A 16,886-nucleotide genomic window follows, 5' to 3' on the forward strand; every position below is an offset into this window, starting at 1 on the left:
AGTTTAAAAAATCCTTTCAGCAATAGTCATGGCTACTACTGTTAAACTGCTTTTGTACAGGCATATATCTGTCACACAGGAAGAGCCAATAAGAAAAACTTACAGATGCTGTACACTGACCTGCTTACTGGAGTGCTTCTACTATAAATCTATGCATTGGACTGAATGTGTGTGTGTTTCAGGGAAAACAAGCAAGAAAGGACAGAATGGCTGGAGACAAGTCATCTATCTACAAGAACGAAGGCTCACATATGGGAAATCATACAATAGATTGGCAAGTGTTGGAAGTGACCCCTGAAGATCACCTAGTCCATCCCCGCTGCTAACACAGGCACACCTAGGTTAGGTTGCAAGGGAACACTTCTTGGTGGGTTTTGAAAGTCTCCAGAAGAGATTCCCCAGCCTCTCCGGAAAACCTTGATGGCTGTTGTTCTGAAGGGATCTGGGTAGTCTGGGCAGCATTAAAAACATCAGCATCAGACAGGGTTAGCATCTGCCTACGTCTCCTAACTGCAGTGCGTGCCTAGGTGGTGCCGGTGACATGGGAGCACGCTCGTTTGCCACGTTGCCCTGCAGGGATAGTGACCTGACCTTTGTAAAATTAGCGTTAAAACCTTGGCCCCCAGCACGCCTGATGGCCCTCGGGCACGGCTCGGCGCCACCTCAAGCCGGAACAGCCAGTATACCGCGGCCAAACCCACAGCATCCCCCACGTCTTCGGCGTCGCCCATGGCCGAGCGCAGCCCCCTTCCGGCGGTGGGCGAAGGCGGTGCTTGCAGCGCAGGGCGGTCGTGGCGTGTTCCCGCCCCCGCTACCGCTCCCGCGGCAGCCTGGCGGTCTCGGCTTCAGGGTCGCAGAGCTTCCCAGGAAGCGGCTCTGTGCTGGGGACCTGTCAGCCGCCATGGGTACCAACGCGCCGGCTCGCCGGGAGCCGCTCGCCCGCGGCCCCCATGTAAGTCAGCGGTTTGTCTCTCCGCCGGCTGGGATCCCGAGCGGGGGGTGGCCGGGCAGCGCAGGCGAAGGACCGCCTGCGGGCGTGCCCGCCGTGCGGAGGCTGCGAGAGCCGCGCTTTGTCAGTGGCTGTCCCCCAGGCGGGCGAGCTGGCCGGGGCAGCGAGCGAGTGGGCACCCAGACCGCGCTCTCCCCGGGGGAGGCATCATTCTGTCTCACCCGTGCCTTCTGGTGGCCTGGGCCAGGGTAGCGCTGCGGGGGAGGGCGAGCATGGGGCACCCGGCATGTGGTGAACTCTGGGAGGGAGCTCACCCTGCCCGCTTCGCAAGGATATCACCGCTGGTGCCGTTTCCAGGGCCGAAGCGGGACCTGTCTATCTCCGTTTCTCTGTCTGGCGTATAGGGTTTTTGGCCGTGTCGGGTAATACGCAGGGTACTTAGAAGTTCTCCAGAGAACTGTGCTGAAATGTTTGCCCACTTAGTACCCATTCTCTCTGGATTCCGTAGCAACCAATGGGAACCTGGTGACCTTTCCAAAGCTAGCACTCTGATCCTTGTCACTGTTAGTTCCTCACGTATTATTCAAGAGATGAGATACTAGGTTCAGGCTCACTCGTGTTAGAGTACTACCTGAAGGGTGATCTCAGTATGGCTTTAGAGTTATTAATAATGGTTGTCTTGCTGATGTACAAATGGCAGTGAGGAATGGCTTCACCATGCCAGATGCTATGCAGACACAGTGGGAAGGAAGGCATGGAGTCTCAAAGGGTTCACATCCATGCAAGATACGGAAAAGAACTGTGAGAAGAGACATGAATGCAGGCAGGGTAATGAGGTCTTAAGCTCTGCAGGGTAATTTTTTATGTAGAATTTCTCAGAAGGCATTCAGATAACATGAACACATTGAAGGAAAAGCAGAGGAGAGGCATACAACAGGAAGGACAGCAAATCCAAAAAGGTTGGGAAGATGGCATTGGACCGAAGGCCAAGTGAGCCTCCCAGGCACCCCCAGGGTTCATCCTGTTACCTTGCTCCTTGGCCAGCATTCCTACTGCACGAAGTTCTGTGATGCTGTTGCTCCACACTGTTCACTTTGACACCTATAGCTGTTATTTTCTGGCTATCAGTTGTTTTAAGCTTCCAGGGAATATGGCTCTGTGTGCAGGATGGGTGATGAGGAAGGCATCAGAGATGTTCTGCCCAAATGAAAAAAAAAAAAAAGTGTGTGCCTATTATGCAAAAAGGGCATGTTCCGTTTCTGTGTCAGCTGGAAATGACTCTTTCTTTACATATCCTCCCTTTTCTCTTGCCTTGCAGCCAGCTTTAAATTCAGGTTTGACTCCAGGTCTCCCTGTGATCTGGAGTTGCTGAGAAATACCATCACCTTAGATTTCTCCAATTTAGCCAGCCACCTAGGACACAGGCTTTAAAGAAATGGATTTCCAACAAGCAGTGAAAATCAGTCCATTGTCCTTGTTTTTAAGTAAGAAATTAATTGACTTTTGTTTCCCTCTGTAGCAGTATTTCTCTAGGGTACTCTTAAGTCCAGATGTGACACATGTCAGATGCTAAAGAGTAAATCAACTTAGGCACAGATATGAAAATTAACAAAGCCCCCTAATCAAGGGCATTGATGGAAACTGTAGAACATCTGCATGTCCCCCAAGGCTTTAAATTACAATGTTAGTACACCAAAACTAAGTGGACTTTTTGACCTGGGAGCACTCTTCTGTCAGATTTCTCACCTCTGCTGAATTGCTCCTTTATACTTAACAAGTCTACCTAGAATCTGAAGAGCTTTAGCTAGTGAGAAGTTTGGTAGCTCACACTAGTGGAAATAATTAAGGAAGGAGATTCTAATCAACACTGTGCTGCTCAGGGAAAGAGGGTTGCTATGGGATATGTAAAATTGAGACTAGGGCAGTCTCAAGGATCCGTGTAATCTTTTCCATAACCAGCATGACTTCATGTGGTAGAAATAATCATAGTGATTTTCCCACTACGTACTTAGCTCTGAAAATACAAAATGTCCTTTTGAAAATCCTGTTCAAATTGGATTGTTTTTTGTATGCAGTTTCTTGTAAAAGATTGAGATGGATCTTAGAACATTGTTTGAGAAAATGCAGACAATGGTAATATGCTACACAATGTCAGTATTTCATAACTACTTTTCAGATTTCAGAAAGTACAGGGAAAGTAAGAAAGAGGGCCTCTCACAACACAGAGTATCAGTAACCAAATGTCAGGGACATTCAGGCTGAGTTTCTGATAAATACTGGCTAACTAACCAGCCTAGTTAGAAAGTGATCTATAACCAGGTGATTTTGAGTAACTGCCTATACCCTGGCACATAGACAGCCTTGGAAAAATAGATTGTTAGTCTCTCAATGGTGTATTGTCTTTCCCAGAGGGACTTGGCATAGTCTATCAACATAGGTGTTGAAGTTAAGAGTATCTGTTGAGAGAGCTGCACTTCTTGCAGGAAAAGTTTATCAGCTGCTCTTATTCCTTTGTAATTCTGGACCACCTTCCATTAAAATATCCAGTACTAAATCAAAGCTTTAATAAAAGAACTTGAATAGTGAATCCAGCTGAGAAAATTAGACTATCCTGAAAGTTAAGTCAGACTAATGGCTGACTCAGATGCTCTTCACATGATTTTTTTTTCCCTGATAAATATCAAAAAGAAGAAATGAAAGAAGTAAATGGCTATTTAACATGTGGGTATTTTGTTTTTCTCTTTCCTAAATGTCATCCTGAACTCCAGAGATTTGTTCTCCTTCATTTACAAGATCCTGGCTTCCTGTCCAAGTAAAGCACATTTACAGAAGGTTTGCTGCTTGAAGGCTTTCTATGCACTCTTTAGAGATAATGCCTCTTTTAATGTGTGCTTGTTTTCAGTTTTCCTTGACTTCTGTTTTTTTGTTTGGAAAAAAACCAAGACTGTTTCTGGAGGCTGCTGGTAATGAAAATAAGGGCTATAAATACTCTGAACAAAAAATTTAGGACATTTTATTCTTGACTCAGAATTAAATACTAAGATATACTTCAATATAATGCCTAATACAGAAAACGCTGTGCTTTTGACTGGCATTTGAGCCTTCCATTACATCTTTGCAGCATCTTCAAATGTAAAGTCTAAAATTGTATCAGGAAGTCGTAATAGTAATACAATAGTTTAGGATTTAAGCTTGCTTTAGAAATTACACAATTAAGGACAGCATTTGAATAACTCAGCTAAAGATACCTAGTTTGCCCATTTTTTATTCTCTGTCTCTAAAACTTTTCTAATCTTTCTTTGAAACTGTAAACTGACTATATGCTTTGTACTATAATCATCTCTACAATCATATTTTCTTCTTTCATCACATTTTTTCCTTAGTGCACTAAATAGCCAAAGTACACAAACAACACAAAAATTATTTTAAGATGGGAAAAAAAGATGGAAATACATGCTCAGTGTTATTCTTTAGTCTTGACATTAGACCTCTGCTTAACAGACATTTGTCATTATGTAATAGCATTAGTACCCCCTAAACTTAGAAATTAACAACCACGAGAGAATTTTTCAAGTATTTGCCAGATGACAGTCATATTGAAAACACAGCTGCATGCCAGTAGTATGCCATAGGGCTTCAGAAGGGATAAGAAAGATGTAAAAAAGAAATACTAGTTGCACAAGAAGTGTGAATAGGAATATCTAAACCTGTTTGCAGCACAGGAGATATTTATTAATGGTGACAAGAGGACACAGTTTTGTGTGACACAGTATTGTTCCTTACTAACTTTATTTTCAGCACTGTAGGAAAAAATCTTACATGGAAAAATTAAGCTGCCTTATAACTAGACAACCATTTCTGGCTGTTCCCCTGTTTTTCTCCCAGCTTGTGGCCTCTTACACTTGCTTCTTCAAAACACCACAGCTCTTGCACCTTTGTCTCACAAGTCTCCACTATGTGCACAACTTCTCCTTTCTGGACAGACAGCACAATCTACCCTTAGTCTCTGCAACCAGTCAAAGAAAGATTGAAGTGAGGGTAGAGGGCTGCGGAGTTCATCATGTCAGCTGAGGTGGAAACTGGGATCTGGGTTACCCAGGGAGGTGACAGAGTCTCTGTCCCTGAAGATGCTCAAGAAAGGTATGAACACGATACTTCAGGTTGTGGTTTAATGACCATTGTGGTGTCAGGTTGATGGTGGGACTCAATGAACTTAGAGGTCTTTTTCAACCAAAACAGTTCTATGGTCCTATGATATTTAAGAACGAGAGTCTGTGGTTGTTGGAAGAAGGGGCAGGCCATTTGGGAGGACTATAAGATTGTCACAAGACTATGCAGGGAAAATATTTGAAGGACCAAACCTCAACTGGTGAATAATTTGGCTTCAGGCATTGAAGAGAACAGGAGATCCTTCTACTATACTAGCAACAAAAAAGAGGATTAAGGACAATCTCTGACCTTTGTTGGATTCAGGGAGGAACACAGTGCTCAAGGATGAGGAAATGGCTGAGGTACTTAATACCTTTTTTGTTGTTTGCTGGATACCCGGCCCTCTGAGATGGAAGATGGGATGGAAAGCAACATGAAGTCCCAACAGTCCAAGAGGAGATGGTGACCTCCTGAACTGCATACACACACAGAAGCCTATGGGGCTGGATGGCATTCACCCAAGACAACCTGGTTTAAGACAGCCTGCTTTCACAACCAAGGCCTCCACACACAGAGATTGGAGAGAAAGTAACACACACACACAAAAATACCCTGGGTTGAGATTAAGACAATTACTTTAGCCTGTTTCACAGAAAAGCACGGAAGAAGCAGAAACAGCAGCAGAAGCCAGAGACGAAACAACTTCCCCAAGTCCACAGCCAGCCCAGTGTTAAAAAAACAACACCCCAAAACCAGACACCAGAAGCAGTGAGCAGAAACAGTGCCAAAACCCTGGACTGAATCCTTCTGAAAGGAGGTTGCAGTGAACTGGTTGGTCAATCTCTTCTCTCTAGTATCAGGTGATAGGACAAGAGGAAATGGCCTGAAACTGTGCCAGGGAAGATTTAGATTGACTACTAGGAAAAATATATTTACTGAAAGAGTGGTCAGGCATTGAAATAGGTTACCCAGGGAGGCAGTGGAGTCACTGTCCCTGGAGGATTTAAGAAACATGTGGACATGGCACTCAGGACATGGTTTAGTGGCCATGGTGGTATTGCGTCAGTAGCTGGACTCGATGATCTTAAGAGATCTTTTGCAACCAAAACAGTTCTATGGTTCCAGGACAAACTTACCCAACTGTTCTTACCTAGTGATGACAGCTTCCAATCACGTTGATTCCTCACTGGCTTTTGTCCAAACACTCTGGATCTGTACAGCAGCTCTATTCATTCCTGTCCAAGTTCAGTTTATGAAAAGCATGCTGCCTACTGATCGAGTGGTTTAGATGAACAGCACAGACATCAGCACACTAACAAGAAGAATTCCAGTACCAGAATCATCCCAGTCTAGGATACCATCATTGTTCAAGGTTTAAAGCTGGTTTGGGTTGAACTGTTCCTATTTTCCTGTGGCTGTTTGATGTGTCAGGGATCAGCAACAGCAATCATATTTATTCCAGCAGGACTAAACAGGAGTGGAGCTTAAGAAACACACAACCCATAAGAACTTAAGAACTTTAAATCCAAGTAAAGGAAACAGATAATTTTGTATGATTGAACAGAACACACAAGTAGAATGAATCACATGGTAACAGCAAATATGAGTCACTTCCACTATTTTAATCTTACAGAGCAAGTGTGGGAAAGAGGAGTTCTGTATGTTCTTTCACCTCATACAGTTACTGACATTGCCAGCACTCTTTCCAGTGCTTTGCACAGGTTTCAGATGGATACTATCTCACCTCTCAACCCTTGACCAAGGAATCCCCTAGAGTGGAGGCTGCTTTTCTTCTGCATCTTTATCACATCCTGCAACTTTAGCTAGTTACTGGAATGTGGTGTGTTGAAATTTCCACCCCCCCCCAATATTAACTTTGCCAGACCAGCTCAGGTGGAAGTAAATGAAAGCTGTATTTACAGGCAAAACTTCAATCTACAATGGAATGCAGTGAGTATGTACAAAATACATAGTATTTACAACCTAAAGGAGCATTAACTTTCCCCCTTCTTCTGCAGCTTCTGCTGCAAAATGCTAAAACACCATTAGAATGTTTCTGGGGAAAAAAACTCATCACATGCAGACACATGGATGCTGTTGTAACAAAAATTAATTCTCAGTGCAGTTGCCTCTAACTGCATAATACTAGTGTAATTAAGAATTTGTAAATTTATACACACTTTCCTACAGTCATGCCCATATATGTTTTGGGCTCTTATGCAGCATGTTTCAGTGAAAGCAGATATACTGGTGAGCTTATCATAGCCTAAAAGCATTAAGAAAACTTGGTGATGCAAAGAAAATGAAAACAGGTAGGACACGAACTGAGCCTAAAGCGCCCTATCTCTCTTTTATTCATTCTGCTTTTTGAACTACATTTGCTAGAATTCCTATTTAAGATTTTGGGTTTGGTTTTGTTTCTTTGTTCAAGACTTAAAGTATTTATTCATGAAAGCCTTTCTAAATCAATACTTGTAACTGCTAGAAAAGTCAAATTTCTCACCTTAATAAAGGACAGGAATGCAACCATCCCCATTTGTTGCATCTATTTGGGGTTTTAGCTATGTCAGACACAGAAGCAATTATTAAGGCTAAATTTTCTGAGAAGCAGAATTTGAGACACCTCAGATATTACATGGATGAAGAAAGATAAAATTTTAACTCAAAAGCTATGTCAGAGTGCAGGTACCAAAGAGCAGAACGTGGCACAGGCTTTATCACATGGATGGCCCTACCACATAACAGTCAGGTTTCAGCCACACACATATGAGATCTACCAGAGGGAGAAAAATGAGTGAGGAATTCTCATTTTACTAGGATCGTGTGACATGAGCTACCAAAATGTTTTCTTTAGGTGCTTGCACAGTAAAAATGCAGTGGGTGTGGGTTGCTGTTGTTACACATGGTGTCTAGGATATTAAACTAGAATCCAGGTCAAAGTAATCTCACTAATGAGACCATGTGAACACCAGAACATGTCCAGTGTGAGAAAACAAGACACATCTCCTTTACAATCATCTGAAACACACAGATGATGATCAGTATGTGATGCTGGTTTAACAGCTTTCTCAGTTTGTGTCATGTGCCAATGAAATGAACTTAAGTGAATTTAAGAATATAGAATAGAATATAGAATAAACCAGGTTGGAAGAGACCTTCCAAGATCATCACGTCCAACCCATCAACCAATCCAACCCACCTAAACAACTAACCCATGGCACCAAGCACCCCATCAAGTCTCCTCCTGAACACCTCCAATGATGGTGACTCCACCACCTCCCCAGGCAATCTTGACAGAATTAACATCGAAGTTGATGAATCACGCAGCACACACAGAACTTGTCAGGAGCTATGACTGGGTGTGCTAACCATAGAGGGCTGTAGCTCCTCACAGCCTGTGAGATCTGGCAACCTCTTTATTATTTCATGCATTGGTGTGGGCTGTGTCTGTTCTCGGTTTGCATCTCCTGCACTTGACCTCACAGCTCATAGTTTCCAGGTAGCTGTCATTTTAAAAGCTCTTGACGTGACGGTAATCCCCACTGAATCAGCAGTTTTTCACTGGATTGCTGTGATGCCTACTGCATCAGATTATTCCATATATAGATCGAAAAAGAGGCTGTCGTGAGACAAAAATACTGTTCTGCGTTACAAAAGTCAAACCAGCATACGATGCCACAACCACCACCACGCACAGCCCTATGTTCAGGCCTTCCTCCGGCGTATCTCCAGCTGGACGCGAGTCACGCTCCTGCCCCGTCATTCTGTAGGCACCGCGGCAGGAGCCAGACCAGCAGAGCGGGGCCCCAGTGGCAAGGCGCAGCGCCTCGCAGGCCAAGCAAAACCGGCTTCTCAGCGCGCGCCATCCGCCCCCGCGCCAGCCCTCCGCGGAGGAGGGCGGGACGGAACCGGCCCGGCCCTGTGGGCGTGGCTTTCGCACTAGCTCGGCCTTTGATGCCGTCCGCTGCAGCGCAGCTGTAGCGGCCTGGGTAGGGGGAAGAGGTTACCGCAGAGCGAGGTGAGCGCGATACGGGGTCGCGCCGACCCATCACAGCCTACTTGGGGTGTCTGGGCGCCCAGAGGTGCCGGGCGAGGCGTGCTGCAGCGGCTACCGGCCGGGGGAGAGGGGCGCTGGCGGGAGCGCTGCGGTGGTACCGGCGCGTCATTGGGTGGGAAGAGCTGCGCAAGCTGCGCGTGGGAGCGGCCGCGCGCAGCGGCTGGCGCAGGAGTGCGGCTGGGCGCGCATGCGTGCGGAGCGCCGCTGTGGGGATGGCTGGTGATCGGGGGGGTGGGTGATAAAGGCGGCGTGCGCACATGGGCGGGAGAGGAAGCGGGTGGGCTCGCTCCGGTAGCGGGCGCCCCGGCCTGTTGTGGAGAAGGAAAGGCCTTGACAGGCGTCTTGGGTGGGTGCAGGTTCTCTAGTCCTGCAAATGGAAAGTCATGTATCATTCACTTCCAGAATAATGGGGAATGGCTGTAGCGGGGGGTACGTACGCAGATCGGGGAGAATGGAAGGGCTGGCCTCTGAAGCAAACACGTGTGAGCTTTTGTGTATTGGGGGTGTGTTGAAGGACTGACTTGCACGCATAGGTTTAACAGGCCTAGAGATGTAAACACACGTGTATATATGTGTTGCGTGGCAGAGGGATTTTCTACTCAGGAATGGTATTTTGCAGGTGTGGAAGAAAGGCAGTACTGGAAGGCAGACCTTGCACTTGCGTAATAACTGTCTCCATGTGCTGGAGAGGTTTAGAGGGGCTGATCCCACATACAGTGAAGGGGCGCGTGAAGGTGTTGAGCTTATTCATGGGAGGAAATGGTAGGAAAGCTTGCTTTCCTCAGCACAGACATGTATAGGGGGATGAGAAATAAATATACAAGATGATGGAATGCTTTTTCCTCTCAAACAAACATGTTCAAGGGGTTTGTTGACAGACTCGATTTTGCATCTGGTTGCCTATATATAGGACTACAGAAACAGGGCCTGAGTGATGGAGAAGCAATGGTTTCATGCATAAGGAAGGATGGCATGAATACACAAGCATGGTGTGGGAAGAGTTTTGGACAGAATAGCAAGTGGGAAGATTGACTCTGCAGGCACACAGCCATATGCAGTGCAGACATTATAAAGACAAGTATTCCAGGCTCTTTGATATTGAAAGTAGTCTCTTTAGAAATGTCAAAGTCTGTGTTTACAGGTGGAATCATTTGTTGTGAAATACTGGTAAAAGAGCCACATACACTTGAGACTGCTAGCAGAAATAATTACTACTACACTGCTGTAAAAATCTGACCCAGAATTCTCCAGTCCTTAAAAAGTCCTTGAATAGTCTAAGTGCTGTAAGATGGCATATGGAAGACCAATAGACAAAACAAGTAGAGATTACTTATTTCAAGTATTTCATTAATAGAACAGTGTTTCATTTCTCCTTGCTACTGAAGATTACTAGTCTGAGCATGGTGGAAGAGGTAGACCTTGAAACAGGAAGATCCTGGACTAAAGGCGGCTTTATAGATCAAACAATATATCAGTGAACACCTAAGAAACTGTTAAGCAACTGTTAGTGATTAATTATTTAAAGGAATTTCAGTGAACAGCTCTGAAAAGACTAGGCTGAAAAATCTGCTGAATTCTAAAATCATAGTGGTAACAAAATTATGTAGCTGGAACATTACAGCTCTGCTTGAAGGGATTAATGATGTTAATGATTGAAGGCACTTTATCATTACATGTTGGGAGTGAATGCTATCCAAAAATACAGAATTATTTTTGCATTTACAGGCTCAGAATAGGTCAGAGTCAAGATAGAATTCTCTTTTTTAATCATGATGTAGCAATGCATCACATTCCTTTAGAAATCATGATCTAATTTAATCTGTAAAACAATAAATTGGTTTAGTTAGTGGTAGTAATTAAATGTAATTTACACTGTTATTGGATTGTTATCGGTCCTTTTTCTGTGGTAAACATTTTGGTCCTTCAGAAAAATGCATGTTAAAAGTGACAGCACTTGAAAACCTGTGTGGGCACCAAGGTCTTTGTGTGCCTTACTTGAAACAATTGAAATGTATTTGAATCAACTGTGTGCAGAGGTGTAAGGCAATACTAAAAATAATTCTGCTTTGAGGCTTACTGAAATCTAATGTTAACAGAAGTTAGAATGCACAAATAGCATGAACTGCTTTTTATTCTGGTCAGTTCAGGCCTTTGAAAATTCTCTACATTTATGTCTAAAATTTTTTTAAGAGACCATTATTGTGGCCGATAGCAACTATAAGTAAATGTCCTCTGTGTGACCAGACAGATGCCCTCCAGTTCAGGTAGATTTCATGTTTGTTTGTTGATTTTGTTTTGTTTTTACAATTTACAGTTTTAGGAAGTAGTATTTTCTGGATTTGGATTGAAGGGTTCTAAAATTTTAGATACTGCTTGAAGATTAAGAAGGACAGAAAATTGCTGTCTTTCTTAAAGCCTTCTTTGCACAGATGAAAAGTAACTTCTGTCAGAGGTGAAATTGATGGTTCTAGCTTAGTTGGGTAACAAAGTAAGCACATTTTGGGTAAGCTTACTTTGACACTTCCTTATTCTATGCCCTTTTACTTTGGTTTACATAGTACAGAATATGTATGCAGCAATGGCTGTCTGTCTCTGAGATGTTTGCTTCTAATTATACTAACATTATTCATTCAGTGTCAAAGACAAGCTTATAGGAATGTCAGAAGCGGCCTTCAAGTCTTGAACACAATTACATCTGCATTAGTTTCTGATTTTTTTATGTATGCAGTGGCAGGATGTCCTCTTCAGAATCATCTTCAAAAAGATGGTTTAGAAATGAAAAAGCAGTGGTGCTGTTAGATTTGGATATAGCTAATGTGGCTTCAAATTTCACTCGGTAATGCAGGGATAACATGCTCTCTGAGCTGGCCTTTATATGGCATCTTAAAATCTTGCAAAGTACCCTATTTATGTTTTCAACATGAGGTACTGAATTTCTTGCATACATTTATAATGTTTCAAGCTTGTTGGAAAGACAAGATTAAATTAAAGCAGCCACCATATACATGCTTATCTGCAGATATTTCCAGCATAAGGAAATAATTCATATGCCTGGAAGAATTATCATCTGACCCTTGGAAAGTGTAACACTGTAATTAACTAGCATACTACTGTTGAAGTAAGGTTCAAATGTAGGTTCAAATGAAGGGGCTCAATGTAAACCAAAAAGTATCTGTTACTTTATGTCTGAATCCATAGAGTTCAGATTTAATTTGTATTTAGAGTAATCAAATGCTGAAACTCCAGGCAGTACCTGTTCTGGTGAAGTTGGTTGGCACAGCCATAGCTGCTTTGCTTGTATAAATGAGAACTGCCATTTCTTCTGAGCGTATTGGTCATGGCAAGTTTCTTTCAGTTTTATTCTGACATGTAATGTAACAGCTCTCTCAGGAATAATAGTTGGAGTTAAAAAACACCACTGCCAGTCCCAGGCAAGATTATGGAACAGGTCATCCTGAGTGCAATCACACAGCACTTAGATGGCCAAGGGATCAGACCCAGCCAGCATGGGTTTAGGAAGGGCAGGTCCTGCCTGACTAACCTGATCTCCTTCTATGATCAGGTGACCCGCCTGGTGGATGTTGGGAGGCCTGTGGATGTAGTCTACCTGGACCTCAGCAAGGCCTTTGACACTATTCCCCATAGCAAACTCCTGGCCAAGCTATCAGCCCATGGCTTGGATGGGAGCACACTGCATTGGGTTAGGAACTGGCTGGAGGGCCGAGCCCAGAGAGTGGTGGTGAATGGTGCCACATCCAGCTGGCAGCCAGTCACCAGTGGTGTGCCCCAGGGATCAGTGCTGGGCCCCATGCTCTTTAACATCTTTATTGATGATCTGGATGAGGGCATCGAGTCCATCATCAGTAAATTTGCTGACGACACCAAGCTGGGGGCAGGAGTCGATCTGCTGGAGGGTAGAGAGGCTCTGCAGAGGGACCTCGACAGGCTGGGCAGATGGGCAGAGTCCAACGGCATGAGATTTAACACATCCAAGTGCCGGGTTCTGCACATTGGCCACAACAACCCCATGCAGAGCTACAGGCTGGGGTCAGAGTGGCTGGAGAGCGGCCAGGCAGAGAGGGACCTGGGGGTGCTGGTCGATGGTAGACTGAACATGAGCCTGCAGTGTGCCCAGGCAGCCAGGAGGGCCAATGGCATCCTGGCCTGCATCAGGAACAGTGTGGCCAGCAGGAGCAGGGAGGTCATTGTGCCCCTGTACACTGCACTGGTTAGGCCACACCTCGAGTACTGTGTCCAGTTCTGGGCCCCTCAGTTTAGGAAGGATGTTGACTTGCTGAAATGTGTCCAGAGAAGAGCAACAAAGTTGATGAGGGGTTTGGAACACAAGCCCTACGAGGAGAGGCTGAGGGAGCTGGGGTTGCTTAGCCTGGAGAAGAGGAGACTCAGGGGTGACCTTATTACTCTCTACAACTACCTGAAGGGAGGTTGTAGACAGATGGATGTTGGTCTCTTCTCCCAGGCAGCCAGTACCAGAACAAGGGGACACAGTCTCAGGCTGCACCAGGGGAGGTTCAGGTTGGATGTTAGGAAGAAGTTCTATACAGAGAGAGTGATTGCCCATTGGAATGGGCTGCCTGGGGAGGTGGTGGAGTCGCCATCATTGGGGGTTTTCAGGAGAAGACTTGATGGGGTGCTTGGTGCCATGGGTTAGTTGTTTAGGTGGTGTTGGATTGGTTGATGGGTTGGATGCAATGATCTTGAAGGTCTCTTCCAACCTGGTTTATTCTATGTATTCTATTCTAGTTTTGCAGAGCCATAATGCACTGCCAGTGGAGACTAGAAATGTCTCTTACCTTTGCAACTTGGAATAGGTTCCTGGTCATCCTAATGTTACCAAAATATTGTTTCAGTATTTGTGATAAAATCTAAACTAATCTCTGTTAAAACCAGGGAGATCTTGGAAGTGTTGCTGAATTTTGTAAGTTTTGTAAGAGGGGGATGTCACAATAACCTTCAATTAAAAAAAAAAAAAAAGTAAAAGGAGCATGACATTGAATGTCAATATTGTCATGCTTGCAGTAGCTTCCCAGAAAGAGCTTTTCTAGCTGTTTAAAAACCAGTAGAGATTGATACTGTTCCATCAGTCATCAGCAAGTTTGCAGATGACACCAAGTTAGGAGCAGATGTTAGTCAGTTAGAGGGTAGAAAGGCTCTGCAGAGGGACCTTGACCGACTGGACAGATGGGCAGAGTCCAATGGGATGGCATTTAATAAGTCCAAGTGCCAGGTGCTGCACTTTGGCCACGGCAACCCCATGCAGAGCTACAGGCTGGGGTCAGAGTGGCTGAAGAGCTGCCAAACAGAGAGGGACCAGGGGGTGCTGATTGACACCCGCCTAAACATGAGCCAGCAGTGTGCCCAGGTGGCCAAGAGGGCCAATGGCATCCTGGCCTGCATTAGGACTAGTGTGGCCAGCAGGAGCAGGGAGGTCATTCTGCCCCTGTACTCAGCATTGGTTAGGCCACACCGTGCGTACTGTGTCCAGTTCTGGGCCCCTCAGTTTAAGAAGGACATCGAGACACTTGAACGTGTCCAGAGAAGGGCTACAAGGCTGGGGAGAGGCCTTGAGCACAAGCCCTATGAGGAGAGGCTGAGGGAGCTGGGATTGTTTAGCCCAGAGAAGAGGAGGCTCAGGGGTGACTTCATTGCCCTCTACAACTACCTGAAAGGTGGTTGTAGACAGGAGGGGGTTGGTCTCTTCTCCCAGGCAACCAGCACCAGAACAAGGGGACACAGTCTCAAGCTGTGCCAGGGGAGGTTTAGACTCGAGGTGAGGAAAAAGTTCTTCACTGAGCGAGTCGTTCGTCATTGGAATGGGCTGCCCAGGGAGGTGGTGGAGTCGCCGTCCCTGGAGGTGTTCAAGGGGAGATTGGACGTGGCACTTGGTGCCTTGGTCTAGTTGTGAGGTCTGTTGGAACAGGTTGGACTTGATGATCCTTGGGGTCTCTTCCAACCTTAGTTACTGTGATACTGTGATTTGAGTCAGAGATGAGCAATCCTAGTGCATTAATCTGGAAAAACCTTGCTTGCTGTTAAACTGGAGTAGAAATCAGACATGATGTTAGATTTCATACTTAAATAGTTATTTTTGTAAGGAGAAGAACAAAAAAACCCACAATCAACACAAATGTCAAAAACCAAACAAATGTCAAAAACCCTGAGAATAAACAAAACAAAACAAAAAATCACCCCAACATAGCCAGTCTGATACCCTCTGCTTTCAACTTTGTGGTTTTTGTTTGGAGGGAGAAGAAATTTGGATTATTTGGAGGGAGTTGTTGCTGTATTCTTTTTTCAACAGGCTTTTCTTTCTCCCAAAAATGTTTTTCCAGCTGCTAAATGCAAAAAGCCTATGCAACAAACTCAGTGTGTCAGTGGATGTCATGTTTAACTCCTCTCACTGAAGCATGTTTTATGATAGTCTTAGGCTAAAACTTTCTCTTTTTGTTTGCAGAGTGTGTCAGTGGATATCAATGTTTAACTCGCCTCACTCAAATATGTTTTATGACATTGTCTTAGGCCAAAACTTTCTCTTTTTGTTTGCAGAGTGTGTCAGTGGATGACAATGTTTAACTCATCTCACTGAAATGTGTTTTATCATGCTGTCTTAGGTAAAACCTTTCTCCTTTTCTTTGCAGCATGTCAGTGGATGTTTCTTGTAAGTTAGTTCCACTCTGTGGTTTTGGGATATGAGAGTTGTTTGGGTTTTTTAATCATTTACTAATGCATTGGTAATTTTTCCAGTTAATGCAGGTATGTTTCCATCTGAACAGTAAAAAATCCTATTCCTCTTTTATTGCAGTTGAAATTAATAATACTTATATATTGTTTACACAGAAGTTTTATATGTTATTTACAGAAGCAGAGATATTAAAATTAGGTGGGATTTAACTAAAAAAAAGAAAAAATCTTTTCTACAGTCTTCGAATGATGCCTACTGTATCAGTTGTCTGTTGTTGATGAATGACTCAGTATGTGTCCGCTTATGTATGCAGTTCATGAACTGTGCCATTTACTTGCTATAAACTTTACTATTAATGATGCTTTTCCTCCTTATTATTTCAGGAAGTATATTTCAAGAATCTTTCAAAACAGAAACAAAAGGAAGTAATGGAGAAGAATGGAAACAACCACAAACTTCGTGTTTGTGTTGCTACTTGCAACCGTGCTGATTATTCAAAATTGGCTCCCATTATGTTTGGTATTAAGGCAGAACCACAGTTCTTTGAGCTTGATGTTGTAGTGCTTGGTTCCCACCTCATTGATGATTATGGGTAAGGTGATTTTTTGTATCTGTGCCAATTTGTTTCTAAGGTGTTACAAATAACATCATGAACTTTAGATAACAAAATTCTTGTTTTCATAAATGTACACCAGAATTTTAAATGTCTTTTTTTCAGATTTTATTTCATTTTTCACTGCTGAGATTGTGCATTTCTGATTACCGTTTTTCCAAACAAATCTTGGAATTTAAAAAATAAATAAATGTCTAAGTACTGTTAATTGAACTTCAGCAAGTTCATAGACTACATGAAGTGAAAAACTCAATTAATTTGGATTTCCCTAAGAATCTGGTGATAACTGAATGAAAATATGCCACAGTTTTTAATTCTTATGGATAAAAGATAATCTTCAGTCATATTAAGTTGCAGCTGCCACTTTGCATAGTACTTTGCAAGTACTTCTGTATTCCATAACCCAGGAGAATAC

The 16,886-nt window shown here is 43.9% G+C and overlaps 1 protein-coding gene across 3 annotated transcripts in view; it reads left to right on the forward strand.

Annotated features, from left to right (window-relative positions):
• Positions 1-735: 735 nt before the first annotated feature.
• Positions 736-16,886, forward strand: part of GNE (glucosamine (UDP-N-acetyl)-2-epimerase/N-acetylmannosamine kinase) — a 31,291-nt gene continuing 15,140 nt past the window's right edge. The window contains exons 1-2 of one of the 3 annotated variants that reach the window (XM_054177995.1): positions 736-952; positions 16,242-16,450. In XM_054177995.1, the coding sequence (XP_054033970.1) occupies positions 902-952; positions 16,242-16,450 (260 nt within the window). In that variant the 5' untranslated portion in view covers positions 736-901. Of the gene's footprint in view, positions 953-3,704; positions 3,782-9,019; positions 9,117-16,241; positions 16,451-16,886 lie in introns of those variants that run through there. The other 2 variants (XM_054177997.1, XM_054177996.1) reach the window with 2 other exon arrangements.

The sequence above is a fragment of the Dryobates pubescens genome, chromosome Z, assembly GCF_014839835.1.
Source record: "Dryobates pubescens isolate bDryPub1 chromosome Z, bDryPub1.pri, whole genome shotgun sequence".
NCBI lineage: Eukaryota > Metazoa > Chordata > Aves > Piciformes > Picidae > Dryobates > Dryobates pubescens.